Raw genomic sequence first — 21,315 nt, 5'->3', positions numbered from 1 at the left:
TGTACTTGTAATTTGTTTCTTCAGGTAAAAACATAATTACTTAAGTATTGTGTTCGATTTGCATAGTTCTTCATAATTGCATTCAGAAGGAAATAATCTTTTCTTGATGTCAAAAATATGTATTGATGGATGAGCATGTAATCTGTGTGAAAAATGTTTTGTTAAATCATTAACACTAGGTTGTTTGTCTGTTGGATCAACGACCTTTTGATGGCAACAGAGATTTCACTGTGATAGTTTTTAATATTCTTTTCCCATTAGGACAAGGAGCAACAGTTTTAAAGCAGCCTCTGTTTCACTTCGATATGAATAGATAAATTGTCAAAGCTGCCAACAAGAATGCTTCCGTATTACAGGGTATGTTGTAAGCAACACTGCATGCAGTGTTCTTGCTGGTAAACACAAACTGTGCACATTTAGTGGTGCAGCTCAGTTCTCATCCTTTAGCTGAATTTAATGAGCTGCAACACTGTGATGAGATCTTAGAGAATTGGGTTAGTGTGTCCTGAGTGGGAGACAGATAGGGGGTGGCATTTTTTTCTCAGCTGCCCTTTCTCACCACTTATCAACAGAGGGGAAGGGATAAGGGTGGAATATATGCATAGCGCATATTGTTCCACAGGAAAATACTGTCCTCCAGAATTGACTCTTTTTCAAATACTCTATGTGGGAAAGGAAATGCAAAATCATATCTAACTTTATCCTGCACATCTTTCTGAAATTAAGGAGAACGATTTCTTTTCCAAGTCTTTCCTGCATGATTTCTGAGGGACACTGCACTGCAGTGTTATTTGTCAGAGATCTGAGCTGCAGTCCCAAGCACATACCTGAGCTCTCTTGTGTTGGAAGAGAGCATGTGTCACATTAATTATGCACTCAGCTCCGGTTTGCCACTACTGTCTTGTTTGGTTTTTACTTGTTGGTTTGAAGAGAAAGTTGGATCTAGTGCTGGCCTATTTTGAAGCCATCTGAAAACAGCTAAAATACAAGCTAAATCACAGCCAAATGGGTAGTAAATAATACATACAGCTCTTAAACAGAAAATTTAGCAGCTTGGTAGCAGAGGAATTCACTAATGCTCCCATCAGCAGCAAGATACAGTGGACTTAGTGGCTCCTGGCACTGTCATGCATAGCAAAAGTATCTAGCTTTCAAAGTGTAGCTCTCATCTATTCTTTGGAGGCTGGAACTCTGTATTCAGTGAATGGGAGGAATGAGGTGTGTAAGGAAAGCATCCAAACCTGCCATCATGTGGAGGGCCTAAACAGGCACTCAGTGGCTTACAAATATGCTAAGCTTGACATTATTCCTATTCCTGCGCAACTCTTGTGGGACTGGGATTTGCAACTGAAGCTGTTCGTTTTTATAGGTGTAACTCACTCAATGTTTTCTTTTCTGACCTGTCCATGAGAGAAAGAAATTGTGCTTTTCTCTTTTCTTAGCAGCTGGATGCCTAGAATATCTACTTGGGGAGAGAAAAACTCATATTCAGCCCAAATATGTTGATACATCTGTGGGAAAGGTTGTAGCCGGGACATGGGTCTGGCTGCAGTGGAATTGTGCCAACATGTAGTCGAGTGTTTAAGATTTATGGGGCCAGGAAGAAAAGTGGTCAGGTGCCAACAGTATTCCATCACCAAGGGGAAAATGGGTTTTGCTATAAACATTCATTGGATAATACACAGAAATACTGTTCTATGGGGCAGGGGCTCTTGTCTGCTTCTTCATCTCCCTGTGTGTCTTAAATGTAGGTGTACCCCCCTTTTGGGCAAGGACAGCACTGATGCCGTGGCTTCCATTTCTCAAGCTCTAATTGTTAGGTTGTCATAGAAAAGGCAGATGGCAGCACCACCTCACTACTTTGCAGTGCTTCGGGACACTGGGCTGTGTTTTGCATCCATGGCTGTGCTGAGCACGTGCTGTTAACCCACCCAAGCCACACGTGTTGCATCTGCAATTTCCAAAAAGCTTTTGTACGTGACCAGCTCCATCTCTGTGCACTAGGAAGTTAAAAAGTGAGCACTGAGGTACCTGCAGCAGCTGTGGGAGGTGAACAGGGGGATATGAGCTGCTCTCTGGGACTGAGTACCTATGTTCCACCAAAGTTTGGCTTCAGACAGCCTAAGTGCTTTTTTGGACCTGGGCCAGTACTTTCATTGTCATGCTTCTGGTGGCCAGTGGTTATTAAGCTTTCTGAGTTTGGCATGATTTGAGTATCTGAAAATGTTTAATGTGATTTCTGCCATTCAGGACAATTGATGGAAGATAGAATTATCATGTTCTGCTTTTTATTTCAGTGATTTTTTGTTTTGCAGTTTGTGAATCTTTCACATGATTTGACTAGCTGTGTCCATGCATTCTTTACTGATACTGCTTGTATATAAATATAACAGATGTCTCAGTATTGGCTAAATGAAAATAACCTACAGAAGGAAGAATCAAGCCTCCAAAGAGCAACGTATGCAATATTTATTGAGTTCTCTGGCAGCTGTTGCTGCTCCGTTGACCTGAGTTATTTTCAGACATTCATAAAGTCAGAGTTCTCAGGAAAAAGGATGAGTTTGAAATCTGGTATCAACCTTAGAGATTTGTTCTCTGATAAATGAGATTCATGTTAAGACATCTATTACAGAGATTCATAGTTATCTCCTAGCAAAAAGGTCAGGTTCTGCTGTTTCACAAACAGAGTGAGCTTTAGTTCACAATTTCTGAAAATTACTTCATCAGCATGAAGAGCTGTTAGTTGGGTTTCAACTAAGAATAGTTTGAGATAGTTTGGAAAAATGGCAACTTAACAGGAAATGCTGATTTGAAATAGCACTGTTTCCCTTTAAATAAATCTCTCCTAAGTTAAGAAATATTAAAATACTTTTCAATATGAAGAGACACGCAACAGTCAAATTTCATTTTCTTGGCAAGTGAAGAGAGTGAGGAGAGATGCTTTTGCAGAAGCGCAGTTGAGAGATGTTTATGTACTGGAGTGCAAATGGCATACTGCATGGCAAATATTTTGTCAATGAAAGAATACAATTTTGCAATTAAATCAGAGTTCCATAATAAATGTCACAGGGTTTTCTAAATTATCCATGGATGAATGTTGTTCTGTTGGTTACATTATTTCTCTCATGTAAGTAGTGATAGGACTAGAGGAAATGGCATCAAGCTACACCAGGGAAGATTCAAGCTGGACAATAGGAAATACTACTTCTCTGAAAGAGGGTGGCCAGGCACTGGAATGGGCTGCCCAGGCAGGTAGTGGAGTCACCGACTCTGGAGGCGTTCAAGGAACGTTTGGATGTTGTGATGAGGGACATGGTTTAGTGAGAACTGTTGGTGATGGGTGGATGGTTGGACTGGGTGATGCTGTGGGTCTTTTCCAACCTTGGTGATTCTAGGATTCTATGATTGATTCTGGCTTTGAAAAAAGTTTAAAAAAAAAAAAAAAGTTCCTACAGACTAGGAAGTCTTATAGTCTTATCCGTGCAAGTTCTTCATGAAGAAATGCAAGAGATGTTTGGAATTCAAGGTTTAAATTTACTTGATCAGTATTTACATAATCATCAAGTTGGAAGAGTTCACCGTACCGTTACAGTTTACTGGTGCTGCTGTTGTTATCTTTATGCGTCTTTTATCTCTCATGTAAACAAGGCATTGTTGCATTTGTATAGTCATTTATATTACATTTATTAAATGGTTCATAACAGGACTACACAAGAGATGAAGATTATTCTGTTTTTCAGTTAGTATGACATTTGCAAGTCATGGTCACAACCTGCAATTCCATAAATTATTTTACTCCATAAAAATATTAAGAAGCCTTTTAAATTTTTGGATAAAAACCATTTAGGTTACAGTCTAGTTCCATGTTGTGTTTTGTGAATCAGTGCTGAACTCAGCAGTTTTTAAAAAGGCTAAACGTGCTGTGTGTATCTTTTCAGATGTAAAATATGTTTCAACATGGGAGGAACTAAGATTTGTTTTTAATATATATAATATCAGGGAAATATTTTTATGACAAATTATAAAATATCTTCAAAATGATTACAATTGTTGTTCTGTGAGGACAAAATGTGCAGGATGTGATGAAACTCAGAAACTTCTGGTTGAAATTCAGCGAATGGCTGTGTAAGTAAAGGGAAATAAATTTAGGGTAGATTATCAGTGATTAAGAGTGAGTTGTTGACAAAGAGAATGAAAGCAAGTTGTATTACACAAACTGTATCCATGAATAAAAGGTCATAATTTCACAGAATCATTTAGATTGGAAAAGACCATAAAGGTATCAGTCTAGTCCTGACCCATCCCCACCATGCCTACTAAACCATGTGGCTCCGTGCCACATCTCCACTTTACTTGAACGCCTCCAAAAAAAGTGACTCCACCATTCCCTGGGCAGCCTGTGCCAATACCTCACTGCTCTTTCTTAGAAGGAATTTTTCCTAATATCCAACTTGAACCTCCCCTGATGCAACTTAGAATATTACATCTTATCCTATCAATGGCTTCTGCTGTCAGGTTAGAATGAAAGGAATCTTTCCTAGCATTTGTTCTGTGCTACAATTAAATACCATACTAGTTCCACTGGGTCAACTGTAACCCTATTCCTGCTCTAGAATAAACAACTAATTAGTCAACTAATTTAGATCAGTTTCTTAGATAGAACAGTTATAATAAGGAACTATTTATGCACCTCTTAAATTGCAGGTATATTAAAAACACCTGCCAGTGTATCTGGGGAGTTTTGTCTGGAGGATTGCTGTTAGATCATCAACAATTTGTTTGTAAATAAATTACTACTTGTACAGTTGAACAAACTGGTTGATTGTATACTAAGATGATTTTTGCTGTAGCACAGTCATGAATAGATTTATGATGGCATCTCACATCAGAAAAATTACATAACGATTTATGTAAAACTCAATGGTCAGAAATGACAGGAATGTAAATTAAGTTAGTTTATAGAGCTTTTGAAATCATGGATAGGATGTTAGTTGTGGTTTTGTTGTTGGTTTTTGTTTTTTTGGGGGGGGTTTAATTTATGTAACATCTGAAGTTCAGCTGTATTTCAGGAGGTCACTTAACTGAATTTATGAGCATCTCTAAGCTCCTGTTTCCCGTTAGGACCGCAAATAGTCCAGTTAGCCTGATGTGCAGCCAGGCATCTCAGCTCTGTGACATACTCATACGACGTTTTATATAGTGCTGTCATTAGGGTAACACATAATTTGTGTCAGATGCTGTCATTCTTAAAGAAGTTGTCTCAAGCACAGATTTATAGATACGTGTTAAAATAGCCACCGTAAAGCACCTTTGCTGCCACCAAAGTTTCTTCCTGCAAACTTGCAGTACTAGCAGCTCTGAAACACATTAACCATTTTTTTATTTTTCAGTTTTGTTTCTTTAGTTTTCTTTTCTTGGGAAATAACTGTAGGCTTTGTCATGTATGGGCAAGATTCTGAACTTTAAAATGAGATCTTCTGCTGTTGATTTATCCTATCTGTATGCTTGTGTTCTTAGTATAGCACACCTTCTATGCTGCAAAACACAGTCTTTAATTCACTTCCACAACTAACTGAAAACAAAATAACCCATTAGTAAACCACTATGGCATAGGCAGGGAGGGAGAAATGGGGCTGTGGGTCCCCAAAGCACCTTTTGGGTTTCAGACATCCCTCCATGTCTGGATGAACAAATGGATGAACACATGCCTGAACAAATAAAGTTAAATATCTGTGGGACAGAATAGCAGTGTTCCTGGCCCAGCATCATCTCTGAGGCACTGGAGAGGAGGCAATGTGAAGAAGGCAGGAGAAGAGATGCCATGGAGGAAGGTAGGAAGCAGTATGCTGAGGAAAGGAGTTCAGTACCATTTGCAATGAGAAAGATGACAAAAGGAATTGGTATTTGACTGATCAAGCATGCTAGCATGGTTCAGCAGTGCTTATCGCCAACAAAAGTATTTTCCTTCTTTTTTTCTCCCATCTTCATTTCTGGAGATTAAGTTGTGGTTGAAATTTAATCTAGGAATGTTCAGTACACATTGCTTGCTGGAATACGTGCAGCCTTAGAATGTGGAATAATAGTTAGTCCACTGGATTTTAAACCTTTCCCAACAGAAAGTTTTTTTTTATCTTTTCATTTACTTTCTTGGTATGGTTTACATTTAATTTTGACTGTGCTCTTCATTTAAAGAAAGAAAATGCACTGGAGTCCTGGTCAGGGCAGAAATTGAGGAAGCCTTGGGCTCTTTGTAGTCATGTGAGGCACCTGCAGCGCAGTGTAGACTGAACTGTATGTGCCTGCACACCTTGACATCTATTGCTTTAGCCCTGTGGAGCAACTCCACAGTTCCCATGTCTCTGTTCTTGGTGTATTTTCCAGGAAAAGGAGCATATGTAGGAAGAGCTGTGTGAGTTGTGAATTTGAATGTTGTGCTGAATTTGTACTACCTGAAAATGGGCCAAGGAGAAAGAGTCTGGGAAAAATGATTTGTTTTTATTAGAAATTACATTTCACTTTGAATTATCAGTAACAAAATGCTAAGCTAAAGGAGTTCTTTGCATCCTCATTCCAGATTCTGTTTGGTTGCTGTCATATTTAAAATGAAAGTGGAATTTATACTGGGAAAATTAATCCTTCACAATCTTATCTAAGTACATATAGAAAAAATTGTAAACAAGTTTTGCACCAAAAGTTTATCCTGCTTTGCTCATTTTCTCACTTTTTCTTTGATATGCTGTCCCTTCAGGTACAGTACTCTGAGCTGTATAGTCTTGCTTTACCATTATTACCATGGAAATGAAATACATAATGTCATTCTGTGGGATATTTCAAGAGAGCAAACTGCCATAAAGCCTGTCTGTATCTTTGCTCTGTTTCAGCTGCTGTTATTGATATGGTTTAGCATTTTTAGGCGTGTTCCTAAATAATGAATAATTGCCACATTACCACAGCACATTTTATGTGAATGAGTCATCTTCCTTACATTAAAAAAAAAAAAAAAAAAAAAGCAATGACTTTGCTCTATAGGCCATTATTGTCATCGTAATGACTGGTTTGGCACTTCCAGTCCTTCCTTAATACCTTGAATTGCCAGTGGTTGTACGTCTGTCCAGTCCTTGGGGTGTTCTGTTTTAGGAAATCCAAACAGTAATGGTTTGGATTAAAAAAGAAAATGAAAGGAAAATGCATAATAAGGGAGAGTGCTACCACACTAAACAAACAAACAGACAAAAGACCTGTCACCAGTGTCTGAAAAGGCAGTTATTGTTCATGTTTCTGTGCATGTTGGTGTTTATTGTCCTTGAAACTTAACTGCAACACAACCATATTTTTTTCTGGATCTGGAAAATAGATTAAATATCCACTATCTTTATTAAAAAACATACAAGCAAAAAACAGTGAGCAAAACTAGGGCTCTGGAGTTGCATAGGAGCACTGTGTGCTTTAGTTGTTAGTGATACAACCCATTTCTACTGTGTATGGCCAGTAATGCAATCCCCAACATTGAAAATGAGAATAAGTTTTGATAATATCAAGGCCATCAAAGCATCACTGTTTTCACTGCAGAATAAATACTAAATGTGGTCTTCCACCACTGGTTATACCTCTTTGCCACCACCGTGATCACAATGATGTTATAAAGTGAATCTTTTAAATTGATTCTGAGTCTGTATTCGTTTCTTGGGCAAAAGTGCCATTTTGTTTAGTTTGAGAATTTAACATGAGGAAGAAGTGGAAGATATGAGCTTATATTTTTTCTGTTGTTGTTGTTTCATAGTAATATGCAGAATGTGGAAAGTCAGTCGTATTTCATTGGTACTTGGCATCTGCTCAACAACTGATTGCTCTTCTCAGAGCTTTTTTGGAAAGTTTGCAGCACCATAATGACAGCTTTCTAAACACAGATGTCCTCTTGGTACAACCTATAATTTTTTATGAAAGATGTATCAATGTCAGAAATTTGAACAAAGTACTGGAATTAGCGGAACATTCTTGTTAGGAATAAGTACTGCAATATCTACAGTCCTATCCATTGGAAGTTGGGGGAAGATCCTGCAGAGTCAGGAGGCATAGACTTGGATGCAAAATGGCCAAGCTGTCAGGATGCAGTTTAAGATGAATTGATTCTTTTGTTAATGGACTGTGTGTGCTTCAGCAATTTTCCCACTATGTTTTATACCGTATAAGTGCATACAGTGAACTTGAGGCATCAAGAATCTCAAGGACACATTTAGATAATTAGGGGTTTGGCTGTGGAAGATGTCTAATAGCTGAGAGGCTGGGACTAGCTTTTAAACATTCCTGTAAAGACCCATTAGTAGCCTCTTCCTCTTGTTTCATCTACATCTCAGCAAAGCCATCAGGAAGTGAATATTTCAAACACAGATTTCCCCTCCTTAATTCAGCTGCTTTTGTTGAGGTAACTCCTCTTAGATGTCATAAGTCAGTAAAAATCTGTCCAAAGATTAATGAGTAAGATGATCAAATCCCAATGGCTTGTGACAGCAGTAGTAAAAGACTTGTGATAATATTACTAAAAGAATTCTCCCTTGTTATTTGCATAGAGATATAAGTTATCTATGTAGAAGTATGAAGACAGTGCCTAACTGTTATTACAGTTTTGTAAGTTCAGACTTGTAGGTCTCCTCTGTTGACTTACCACAGTCATTTGAGATTTGTTTCTAATAATGTAGTGCATTCTGTGTTCTTTTTCTATTCACGTTTAGGTAAGATCAGGGTACTATGCAGAAAATACCCTAGCATCTCTAATAAAATGAGGGGGAAAGTACTTAAATATTGTAGATTTTATTTTTTCTGCAGTTGTGCAGCCAAGATGTAAGTGCTGCAGTTATGGCTACAGCTAACTTCGTGGATCCTCTATCTATCTGTAATTGTAAAAGGCACTTTGGTTTTGATTTATTTTCAGGTCACGCCTGTGGATATATAGACTCACACCACTAATGAAACATCATTCAGATTTGGGATAGGTACATTTAAAATCAGAATGCTCCATCAGTAATGATGTAAAACCATAAATGTTAGTTATAAAATTCTTTTTTTTTTTTTTTTGAAGCCTTAACTGGGTCATGCTGTGATGATTCAATATTATGATACTGGGGTTCCGTCCCTTTTCCTTTACTTTTGGTTGATGATAAAATCACTTGCATTGAATACACATGCATGCATGCCTGTGTGTGGCCCAGGCTAGGCTGAGCTTGGCATGCCTTGGATCATGACCTTTTGCCAAACCTCAGCAGTGGCTCTTGGGGAAAAATGTAAACATACAACCAGATTTACCCTAGTTTCCTTATTTAGCTTAGTGAAAGTTGATACTCCTTGCTGTAAGACTTCAATATAAAAAACTCTGCTAATTAGAAAATGGGAGACACTAGTTTAATATTTTAATAATAATTTTGTGAAAAAATACAAATGGAAAGAAAGAAAATTCTCCTAATGTAGAATTTATTTAGTAAGAGATCATTTAATTTACCTGTATTATTCACATTTGGGTCTTACATAATGCCAAGAAAGAAAGCACCTATTTTGTTAGGCCAGAAGTATATGGAAACATTATGGAATAATACTAATTACTACAAAAGTACCAGAATTGTGGGTAGTATAATCACCTACAATTTTCTGAGAATATCCTTACTAAAATGACCTAGCTAATTTAAGTGCAATTTCCAAAATAAGGAGACCAGATGTCTTTCTCTGGGACAGTGCAACCGATGGACACTTTTCCTTGAAATAGTCTTGCCTCTACTAACGTGAAACTGGACATTTTTATTCCTGCAGATGATAGTTTAGGATTAGGCTGTTTTTTTTCCTATGTGGTTACAAGTTCAGGAGAAACAGGAGAGTTACCATAAAATGGAGTGTAAAACATTTCAGTAAGTGGAAGACTTTTTGTCTACTCAGTTGTTTTGACTGTCATTAGAGCTCACCTGGAAACAGTTTGCCACTCCTCCTGATTCCTTTGTTTGTTGTGAGCTGCTGATTGTCTCCTACAGCCAATAGTGTCAATTCATCTAGTTGCAACTTGTGGAGCATTTAGATGAGCTGGTAGTTAACAGAAAGTATGTATAATTGGTCTAAAGCTTAAAATTGTCAGTTACCCCTCCTTAAAATGTGGATGTTTGTTCTGAACTATGCGTGTAAGTTGTTTTTAGATGGATTCCAGCATGAAGTGTGAGGTGTAAAGCAGTGCAGATCCAAGTAGTGTATCATTTCAGACTGTTCTTGTTTTATTTCGGTTTGCTTGTTTGTCTTTATATTCTAAGAATATAGATGCTCAGATAATGAGGACAGTGTCCTTTCTTTGTCATTTGGGCTCATTTCTGCAAACTGAAGAACTCCCTTTGGGCTGCTTAGTTACATATTTAACCCCGTAAAAAGCAGAAGGTTGTGCATTTCATTCATGAGGATATTGTCAGTAGCGCAGCCTGCAGGAAGCTAAGCTCTGGTGTTTGGTGTGAACAGTGTGAGAGCAGACCAGATGTTTTGGTATGAATATTTGAAGGTTCCAAAAAAATGAGGCATTGGCTCACCCACACACTGAGTAATGCTAAGCCATCAAAGGAAGATACACTCATGTCAATTAACTTTTTAGCAAAGATATTGAACTGTCTTTCATGGGACTCTGGAGAAGAGACTGCAGAAGTTTTGTATGAAGCTTTTTGTTTATGAGTGGGTGCGGAGAAAAAGCTTTTTCCAATTCTTAGAGTGTTTTTTTTATCATGAAAAATGTTATCAACTGTATTTCACTTGTGATAAAATCTGCAGCTGCCACTTTCATCCAAATCCTGCAGGAGGAGACACCACAAGAGAGAAAACTGCTTTGCCTGGTGTTGGGGAGTTGGGCAGAGTACCTGCAGGAGGATGGCTGTCATCCCTATTTCTCTCTGTTGTCTGTGGAATTGTGTGCTCTGCTGGTATGTTCTTAAGAACCAGCACAAGCAGTAGCCTTGAGATTTGTGTTTGCCTTTGCTGTGTTTGGTGATTTCCTGGAGAAAGAAAAGAGCTTACACCTAAGTCTAAAGCTGTCGTAGACCTCCATGCCCAAAGTCGTCATAGAGCTTGTAGCCTTCCCACAAATGTTGAAATCACCGTTAAGGAGTGATGCTCGGGCATTGCCCCTTTATGGCACCTTTCTTTCCATGACTCCCAAACTTTCCCATTCCCCTTCTTTCCCTGCCTCTGGCTCATCCTGTTGTTTCCTTAAGACTCTGCGGAGTTTTATGGGCTCTGACTCATTCCCTTTCTCATGCAGGGCAGCTATGGCTGTCTTTCCATATGGCACACTAACAGGGAAAAGGTAACACTTACGGGTTTTATGCTTTCTGCTGGCTTAGCACCCACTGAGGGTCTGTCATTGTGGCTCAGGCAACTAGGACTGACCTCTGCTATATAATGCATGTGCTTAAAGTATGTGTAAGTATAGATATGTACATACATGTTCTTGCATCACTGTTTAGAAATTACATTGCTACTTGAAAAGTGTAGTAATGTGTTTTTAATATTTCCGTATAATATCCATTGTATTTGTGTTGGGCTCATTAAACTATTTTATTGACTTTATTTTATTTGCATTATGAATGAATAATGGTTTATTAGTGAAAACGACAACTGAAGCAAAGGAATTTTGACTGTATCTAAATGAAGCTAAGGTAAAAACACTTATGAAGCAAAACCATTTTTTTGGAGAGACATAGCTAAAATGCTAAGATGTTTCATAGCTTTATGAATCCTTATTACCTCAGTTTAAGTACTTAATCACAGTGTTAGTAAGTATATGTAATGCTATCTGCATTTTAGTAAGACTCAAAGGATAGCTTATTGTTTTCTCTCAGTTTTAAATCCATAGCTTCCTTCCTACCTTTCTCCTGTTTATTTTTTGTTCAGTGATGTCACAAGATGAGGTGCAGCACGTAGTTTGCCTGCTGTGCTTCCATAGCTCTGCATTTCTAATGTGTAAGACAAGGCTTCTTGTACATAAGTGATCATGATGCAGGCTGAACGCTGAATTGACCTTTATGAGTCACAGGCTTTGACTAGGACATACCACTTGTCAGCATCACTACTAAAACAAAAAGGGTGTGGAGCACAAGTTTTCGGAACTGCATTCAAAAGATATGGAAAAAAAATTACTGGTAAACTACAAAAACTGATTGAAAAATAATTCGAATTTCAAATTAAAATACGTCTAAGTATGAGTTAAATGTGTGGGATAAAATCTCACCCTACTGAGAGGGCAATCCTACTTTGTGGAACTATGATTTAACTCAGCGTGCGTTTTATTTGCAATAAAATAGTCATAAATAAGGTGACTCCAACTGCTGTCATTTGGCAGAGGTGAAGCGGTGGCTGGTATATGCTGGAAGTGGCCAGTCTGAGAAACAGCACTGATATTATTGCACACCAGTCATTTCCTATGAATTGTAAATTGACAGAAGATGAACAGTGACTGTGCAAGAATTTGCAGCGTTCGTCTCCTAGGCCTACTTATCTAATTGCACTGAAGGCATTTCCTCAGTGTTCACATCATGAAGAGGCCTGAGACAATTCCATAGTAAATCTCTGTGGGGACTGAATTGAGAGCAGTGTCATGACCTCGAGCACTGTGCCAAGAGCAGTTGAGATTACTAATGCCAGTAAGATCTTCTTTATCTGCACAACACCTGATCCTCTGGACATCAGCAACTACAAAATGAAGCACCTATCTGCCAAATGTGAGAAATTAATTGTATTTCAGGACAGAAAGCTGACCTGACTGTTTATGTATTGCATGACAGCTGCTTTGCCTACGTTATGTGGAAATGAAAAATGTATTAAATGTAAAGTGCACAGCAAAAGTAATAAGCAAACTAAAAGGCTATTGTTTTGCTGACTATTTTATTCATCCATTGATTAAAACATTTTTCTTGGGGCGAGAATGGCTAGTAAGCCATTACAAGTAAAATTGTAAGTAAGAGAATAATTAAAACAGGTATTTTTTTAATCTAATTGTAACTTATAATTTAGAAAAAATATGGTTTTATAAACTGTAAAAGATGTAATGCTTTTGGTGTTGCAATTTAGAAGAAATTACATTCTTTACAGAAGACAAATAAAGGTTAGAATTTCATTACATTCATCATTCCTCTTGTATAGCGCTCGTACGATAGGAAAAGTGATAATTAATTGCTCCTTCTCTTATGTCTTTCTAGAGATCTGAAGAATAATTTGATTAGCACAATTGAGCCAGGGGCCTTCCATGGACTTTCAGAGCTGAAGCGCCTGTAAGTATTAATTCCATTTGAGTTATTCTGAAAATTGTGTTTGTATCAACATTTCTATCCTTGGGCAACTCACATATGCCACCAAGCAATAATAGCGTGAGGACACTGTCTGGAGAATAAAAAATTACACAGTGTACTTTTTACATTTACCATCCTTTTATTTTCTTTTCATTTTTTTTTCCCCTTTCAAGTATACGTTTGCTTTCCAATAAATGTCTCCAAAGGTACTCCTCCAAATTCAAAAACACACCTAATTATTGACGTAGCAGACAGTACGTCGCTGTAGACGTTCATCGGAAATAAAACCAAGAGGTTTAAATAAGTGTAAGCATTGCAGTGTAAGCATAGCTTTGTGCTTTGCTAAGGTTTTTCTTTCATTATGTACAGTTTACTTTTATCACGGGCCAGGTCTGTAAAATATGTTCTTAGAAAGGAAACTTTTTCGTCTTTCAGAACTTGCCTACAGTTTTCTCAGCTCTCATGTTAACTCTGCTGGATATTTTTTATTTTTGCCTTTTTAATAAGAATTCTTATGCAATTTGTCACCTGTCTGTCATTCCTGTGTTCCTATCAATGCCTATCTTCTCCAAGTATTTTCAGAAGTACTGACTGGTTTTTAAACTACGTTTGGAAAAAGGTACAAATATCAAAGTTACTACAGTTCTACAAGAAGGCCTTTTTCCTTTTAGTTAATAAGGGCTACAGATCTCCTTCTTCATTCTTCACAACCTGAAGCCTCTTTTTAAAGTGTTCCGACTTCCAGCATCCAAATGGCCACATACAGCAAAGCAGCATCAGCATGTGCCTGAGGTCTGCCTGGCATTGTGCACACTGTCTCAGGTGAAGAGACTTGTGAGAAAACAAGAATTTTTAAGAGGATGGTAAGATTTAGATGAGGAGGAATGCAAAGCCAGAGAAAAAATATATATATATTATTAATCTTTATGCTTTTTTTCTGAGGTTAAATCTCTGATTGAACTATGTAAATAAAAGTTTCCATCTCTGATCACACAGCTAGCAGTGTTTTCTGATGCCAGCCAGTAATTTTTAGTGTGTTTGGTTACAAAGCCAATGATGTGGTACATATGAAGTCAGAATAGCATATGCATTTTTAATGCAAACAAATGCATAAGGTTGACACTTCTGTGCACACTGCATTTAGGGATAAAACAATGAAATGATCAAAACAAGCGCTAATTATTGCTTTGGCCACGTACTCTAATAACACAACCCTGACCTCTGGTGGGAAAAATGGGAAGCCTGTTCATGTCCTGGGCTGCATGCTGGAAAACGTATGCAGGAGAAACTTAGATCAACTGCCAGAGAGAAGTGCAAGAAGATCAAATCATTTGATGATAGAAAAAATTGGAAGAAATGACTCTAGAAAATAAGGAATGGTAATGTTAGGATTTCTCAGGATAGAGCTGAGAAAGACCGCTTGTTTCTGGCATGAACATGTAACACTGGGAGCAATCAAGAGACAGTGAGTTGATTAATTACACGCTTGTCAAATTTTATACAAATAGGTATAATTTGTGGTAAGAAAATCTCTGTAGTCTTCAGCTCTTCAACGATTGGGTAGCAGACAGCTGAGTTGAAGCAATAAATACCTTCAACTCCTGTTGAATGCTGAATACAGTCATTACTTTAAGGCTGTACTTTATATTCATATCTTCTTATTTCACATGTTGAAGTTGGTGTAAAATGGGCAATTGCAGGAGATACAACTATTTCAAGTCAGGCAGATAAACAGCAGGCTGTCAACATCAAAATGTTTTCTGCAAATTATTTGCAGAAATCTTCTAATTTGTATTCAAATGAAAAATTGAATTGTTTTAAGGGTTTACTTAAAAAGGGACACAGAAAACTGAAAATTGAAAATTTATGAAGCACTTAAATAATGACACTTGGTTATTCAACAGGGGAGAGTTTTTCTTTCTTTCACATCAATTTTACAAGTCAACATTATTAAGGTAAATGTCTTCTGAAAAGAAATACCAGCTTTGTACATTATGAATTGAATAACTCCTAATATAATATGTATTAGTCTGGAGGAATATGCAGAAAGCTGTCTTTTAGTTTTGCCTTAAAAAATGGGTTTTATAATACAGAGATTTCAGCCATGTATATCTTACCGTGAAAATAACACTGATAAAAGCCTTCAGAATAGGAAAGGTTGCCTTTTGCTTTGTTAAAAATACCATTTTACTGTGTCACATTTTGAGAAATTTGCCCTTGTTTTGATTAGTTAGGTGAAATTTACTTCTGCCATTCAAATTACACTCCACATTGTGATGCATTTTGTTCTGTATGTGTTCAGACTTTTTTCTCAGGTTGAAATAAAGCATTACACAACTAGGAATTCAGAGTGGGTTCTTGTTTTCTATTTAATTCTTTAAGAGAAAGATACATATGAATAAATGTGTATTTGTCTTGAGGTTGTGTTTTAAGAGTTTGTATGTAGCTTTCACTAGAAAAATTTAGAGAATAATAGCTAATTTGCAATTATGGCACTATATTGTTCTGCATATTATTTTCTTCAGCTGTTGCCTACTTCATATCCCTGATTAGCATTTAAGAAATATTTCCATTCTAATTGCTGTGCAATGAAATGATGAAATATTGCATATATTCTTTGTCTGATGGGAGAAGACTTTGTAGTGAATTCTAAAGATGTTGCCTTCACATTCTAGCAGATTGGGTATGTCTCCATGGAAGCAACAACTGGATTTATCAAACTCATTCATCTTTATTCTCCTGTTTTGATTTTTTTTTGTGTTCTCTTGTAACGAGAAATATATTGTTGCACAATGCAACCAAGAACTTAGAAGGCTACCACTGATTCTGTAACAAAAATATATTCAGATAAATTTTAATGTCGTTATGGACATTTAATCACTTAAAATACTTAAATTACTACAGTTATATAAAAAAAAAATTGATATGAAGGAAAACTGTACTCAAATAATTTTATACTTCAAATACAAAAAATTGAGCATTATTTCAAAATACTCCCAAGAGCAGAATTCCTGTTGCTATCACAACGTGATTGTTTATACCGTCTTCTGTCTCCTTCCTAAAAGGATTCTATACATTTTGTTGTACATATGAATCATAGAGAAAGCACCCATTCATCTTTCTGCAGACAGCAGTTACTGAACATAATGCCTTGTAGTATTTGTAGTCTGAGGCAGCCACAGTATTGCTCTTGGAAGAGCTTTTCTAGTACTTATCAGGACTGAACTTCTTACTGGCTGAAAAGTTAATTGCTCCTTGGTTTCTGTGATTTCTTCAACAAGAGAGAATGGTACCCATGAGATGATACATTGGTGAACAGTAAAAATGTGTCCATCTTTGCTAACTATTGCACACAATAAAGTGAAGGATACATAATGTTTTTCAAAAGTAAACAAGCAGGTGCTAATAAATGTGATAAAGAAAAGAAAATTTATCATATAAAGAAATTCATATAATCACATTGTAATACAGTTACTATAAATTGCAGCGTGTATGTTTAGGTGTGGAATATTGATTAATAGCCTTTATATAATGTTGTGAAAGCTGTTTAATTCAGTCATGTTACTGAAGAAGGCTTTATTTCTCGCTTGTATCTATCTCCTTAAGTATTAAAATTAAAGAGGCTGTATGTGATTATCTGAGTGTGTATATGAATAATGTAGGACTAATGTTTCACTGTTGTGTTTTTTGTTGTTGTTGTTTCAGGGATCTTTCAAATAATAGAATTGGTTGCCTAACACCAGAAATGTTCGTTGGACTTAATAGTCTTCACAAACTGTGAGTATAATACTCCTCTTGTTTTAAATAGGAGAAATCTGAACTATTATATGGCTTACCTGAGTATAGTTGATAATAAACTTTCACTATATCAAAATTAATTTCATATAGTCATCTCATAAAAGTGAAAAAATCTCTATTGAGCCTTTGATTGTGATGAATTGACACTTTAAATATGATGGTTCTATCTTCAAATGTAATATTTATTAAAACTCCAAATAATTAAATTGAACATAAAACACTTTTGCATTGTAAAGATGCTGAATGTGACATTTCTGTTTGCATGTCATGCAAACAGATAAAGGTCAAACACCCAAATGATGATTCATAAAGTTGGTTTCTAATGCTGGTTAGAAAACTGATACATTGCACTTTTGATCCACTGGAGATCAGTTAAAATTTTATAGCTTTTTTGTTCCTAAAATGTATTACAAAAAAATATAAAGGCATAGAAAAAATGTGTAAAATATCATTTAAATTTGGAACATTGTAAGTCGTTCCAATTGCGTGAGATATGTGAAATGTAAACTGTCCACTGAAGATGTTGTGTTGTTCACATCATTTGTTATGGTACTTTCTGAGTCATTAGTCTATTGCGCACAGTGGCACTGGAACATACTCTAGGGAGTAAAGTAATCAACTTACATATCCTTATGTCTCAGTATTTGCTGGATCCATAGATTTTCAGGCAGTTAGAGAAGAAGCACTTAGAAAACAAAAGATTATGATAGTACACCTGGGATGTTCAATTTCAGAACGAATCAGATGAATCTGGAAGGTATAAAATATTTGATGGCCAAATTTACTCAAGATATTAAGTTTTTAATGGCCTGAGAGACAAAGGTTGATTTTGAGGAACGGCAGAAACAATGGAGAGGATTCCCTGACAGCAATTGAAATGTAGTGGAAGTATATATTAAGTGATGTAAGGAAGAAAAAATTTCTGGGCTCACCATTAAAACTCAGGAAAGATGTTTTGAGATGTTTTCATTACATTACCCACTAACAGCTGCTCACTGCTCAGTGTCACTTAAAAAAAAAAATATACATAGAAGTATTATTAAAGGAAGAAAGAACAAATCAGAGAACCTACATAGTACTACAGAAAGAAAGCTAAGCAGTTGCATTTTGAATAATATGGGCATTCTGCTCAGTCCACTGAGCTAAAGAAGGTGATCAAATCTCTAAAAGCCTCAAGGCAAGATAGAACAGAGTGGTGAGAAGTGCAGCAGTAGGAATGAGTAAGTTGCCTGCAACTTTCCTGGCTGGGAAAGGGACAGTTGAGAGGAAGGGAAGTATGATACAAGACTCTAAAATTCTGAATAACACAATAGAGATGAACAGCAGCCTATTTTTCATCGTCTCTGACAGTACAGAAACTGGAGGATACTGAGAGAAAATACTGTGAGGCAGATTGAGAAAAAAAGCAAACCAAAAGGAAAGTTTGTTGTCATTATTTTTTAACAAAAGACAAAGCTGTGGAACAATTTGCTGCAGGATGCTGTTAAAATTTTACATGAATTCAAGAGGCTATGGACAATATTATAAAAGAGAAATCCCTGCTGGATTACTGAATTCATAGAAACCTGGTATTGTTGAGGAAATTCTTGAGTTTCAAATATTTGGAGGTTGAGAGAATAAATGGAGGAAACAATATTTTGTTATGCACTTTTCAGTGTATCCTGTTGAGAAAGACCTAGGAGGGCTCTACGTTTTATCCACATCTGCCTTCATTCCTGACTGGGGAATCAGTCCTGTGTCATAGTATGTTACAAATCTCAAACTTTGTGTTTTCTTTCTCTCCAAGTCAGTTTTGGCATAACAGGGAACAGGGAAATCTTTCTAGAAAGATCTGCCAGGAGGTCAAAATGATGCTGGGTAAAAGGCCCAAATCTGGCACACTTAACTCACTACATTATTGAGAGCAACTGTGCCAGGTCTCCTCCAATGTATACAAATGAGAAAAGACAATAGAAGGAGCCTTGATAGCAAGTTGCCAGTCCTCTTTTTATTCATTTCAGGCATGTGGTCAGATTGGGCAAGCCCAACCCACATTTGGGGGTTGCTGTGTTTCCTTTTGTTTTGCTCAGTGAACTTGTCTATGAGTATAAAGTCAGATTACTGTAGAAGGTATGTGTAAGTCAAAGTGGTGAAGCCACCTTCTAGACAATATGGGCAACCTCAACAGAAACTGTTCAAATCCCTGAAGTCTTGGGAAAAAGTCTAAAAGTTTTATTCATAAATGTTCCAAACCATCTTAACTGCTAAATTTCAGTCTTGTGAATATAAGGAACAGAAATAAATCCACGGTGAGTTTTCAGCATTTATTCTGTGGCAGTGTTTGGCTATACTTGCCCTTTCCTCTGAAGGCCAGGAAAGAGAGTGGAAGACTATCTCTGCATTCTTGGCTTGTGCCAGAGATGTCAGAAAGCAGCATTGTATGCATGGCAAAGCTGAGTAGTTACCAAGCTGAACCAACCAAAGCATTACAGGTTCCTTTGGTAAAGCAGGTTCCCATATCCCTGCTCCCTCTAGTAATCAAACTCTGACTCTTCCACAGTGCTTGCAGATTTTTTTTCTGAGCATGCAGATTGAGAGAAAGTCTCACCAGTTCCCCGTACATTATGACTATCACTGTGTTTTCTTGCCTCAAGTCTTTTTATGCATCCTAGGTATTTACCTTTTCTTCAGTATGAGGCTAAATTTCACTTCCAAGTGAGTGTAGACTCAGCACTTTCTGCATTGTTTTACTCTGTGGCTCCAGTTTATAGCTGAACTTTGAATGATGCCTTTCTTAATTCAAATTCTCAAGTGAAATTCTTGTTGCACTTTTTACCTTGAATAATATTATTTAGTGAAATTACTTGACCTACTATCTTCAAGTACACTCATCTCTTCTTGGAAAACGGTCCTCTTAATGTTGACTAGACTTTGGTGTTACTATTACCAGATTTTATTTTCATGTATTTACATTTCTGAGCCAAAATCACAAGGCTGTTTCTTCACAACACCAGCAGCATCTCAATCTCCTCTCTTCTGTCCTGCCCATTACCTTAAAGTGTTGTACCATTTGCTCTTAGCCCCAGGTTCCTCATTTCTATATGGATGATTCTTTATGGATGTTACGTCCATGTGTCAGTGCAAAAAAAAAGGATGATTCCGGTAGACCTGTTAGTTTGACTTTGCTTGTACTTGAAGCAGTTACTGACTGAGTTCTGAAAGAAAAATCGAAAAAATGTTGGCAAATTGTAAAAGGTGAAAGAAAAACCCAATATGCTTTTACTGAAGGCATATCATGTAAACATTTAAAGAAAACCAATGATTTTCTAGAAAAGGAAAATTATTGATTGATTTTAGTATGTATCTAGCATTTTATCAGAAGGAAAAAATGTAAAATTTATACTAGATTTTTTCATGTGACTAGGACTAGTATTGAAGGCCTCTATCTGCTCAGGTATTTTTGGATTCTAACTAGTTCTGTAGCTTACCAGTCATTCTGTAGGTGATCTTAGGAAAGATCATTTCTAGAATCTAATGATGCATTTCACAAAATACATACAGATGACCAACATCACTGAAAAGACAGATATAGTAGCAATTGGATATATTTAGGCTATATATGTCTGCTCTTTCTCACTTACAATTTGTACTAAGAATTGTTTAATGTAGTAAGTCACCTTCTTTTAGTAGACTTTCCAAAGAGTAACTTCATTTTTTAGTAATTCTCACAATCTCTCTATGCTTTCTGGCTTTTTACTAGCATTTTCAGTTTATTATTGGCTCTCTTCATCTTTGATTTTTTTTTTAAATCATTTCTTAAGGTTTAGTTATTGGTTAATTTTTTTGTCCTCCATTTTTCTTATTTGGATTTTAAATCACCCTTCTACAGTTGATTATATTATTGAGGTCATCCTGCATGCCAGTTCATGTACTTCAATAATTCCTCTCCAGTTACTTTATTATTTTTCAATTACTATTACTTCTGAAGTCTGTCCTCTGGAAGTCAGAGGCCGATTCATAGATTAGACAAAATTTCTATTTTACCATGAGTAAATCAGTTCATGATTGCTGTATCAAAATTTATGACTTTATCTTTTATACAAACTGTCATCTTTAACAAATCAGAGTCAAAAGCAGCATTACTCTTGTTGAGTTGGTGATTATGTTGTGCAACTACTATTGCAGTCAAGAGGAACAAGTCCCCACCATACATCATGTTACTTATTCCTCTATCTCAGAA

General features: G+C 36.6%; 1 protein-coding gene across 1 annotated transcript in view; it reads left to right on the top strand.

Moving 5' to 3' along the window:
* The window catches only part of ADGRA1 (adhesion G protein-coupled receptor A1), a 254,109-nt gene that overhangs the window by 78,639 nt on the left and 154,155 nt on the right, over window positions 1-21,315 (top strand). Inside the window, exons 3-4 of the mRNA XM_040702834.2 lie at window positions 13,209-13,280; window positions 17,004-17,075. Coding sequence (XP_040558768.1) covers window positions 13,209-13,280; window positions 17,004-17,075 — 144 coding nt within the window. The remainder of the gene's footprint in view (window positions 1-13,208; window positions 13,281-17,003; window positions 17,076-21,315) is intronic.

The sequence above is a fragment of the Gallus gallus genome, chromosome 6, assembly GCF_016699485.2.
Source record: "Gallus gallus isolate bGalGal1 chromosome 6, bGalGal1.mat.broiler.GRCg7b, whole genome shotgun sequence".
Lineage (NCBI taxonomy): Eukaryota > Metazoa > Chordata > Aves > Galliformes > Phasianidae > Gallus > Gallus gallus.
The sequence above is the reverse complement of the archived record's forward strand: the minus strand, read 5'-3'. Positions and strand labels throughout refer to the sequence as shown.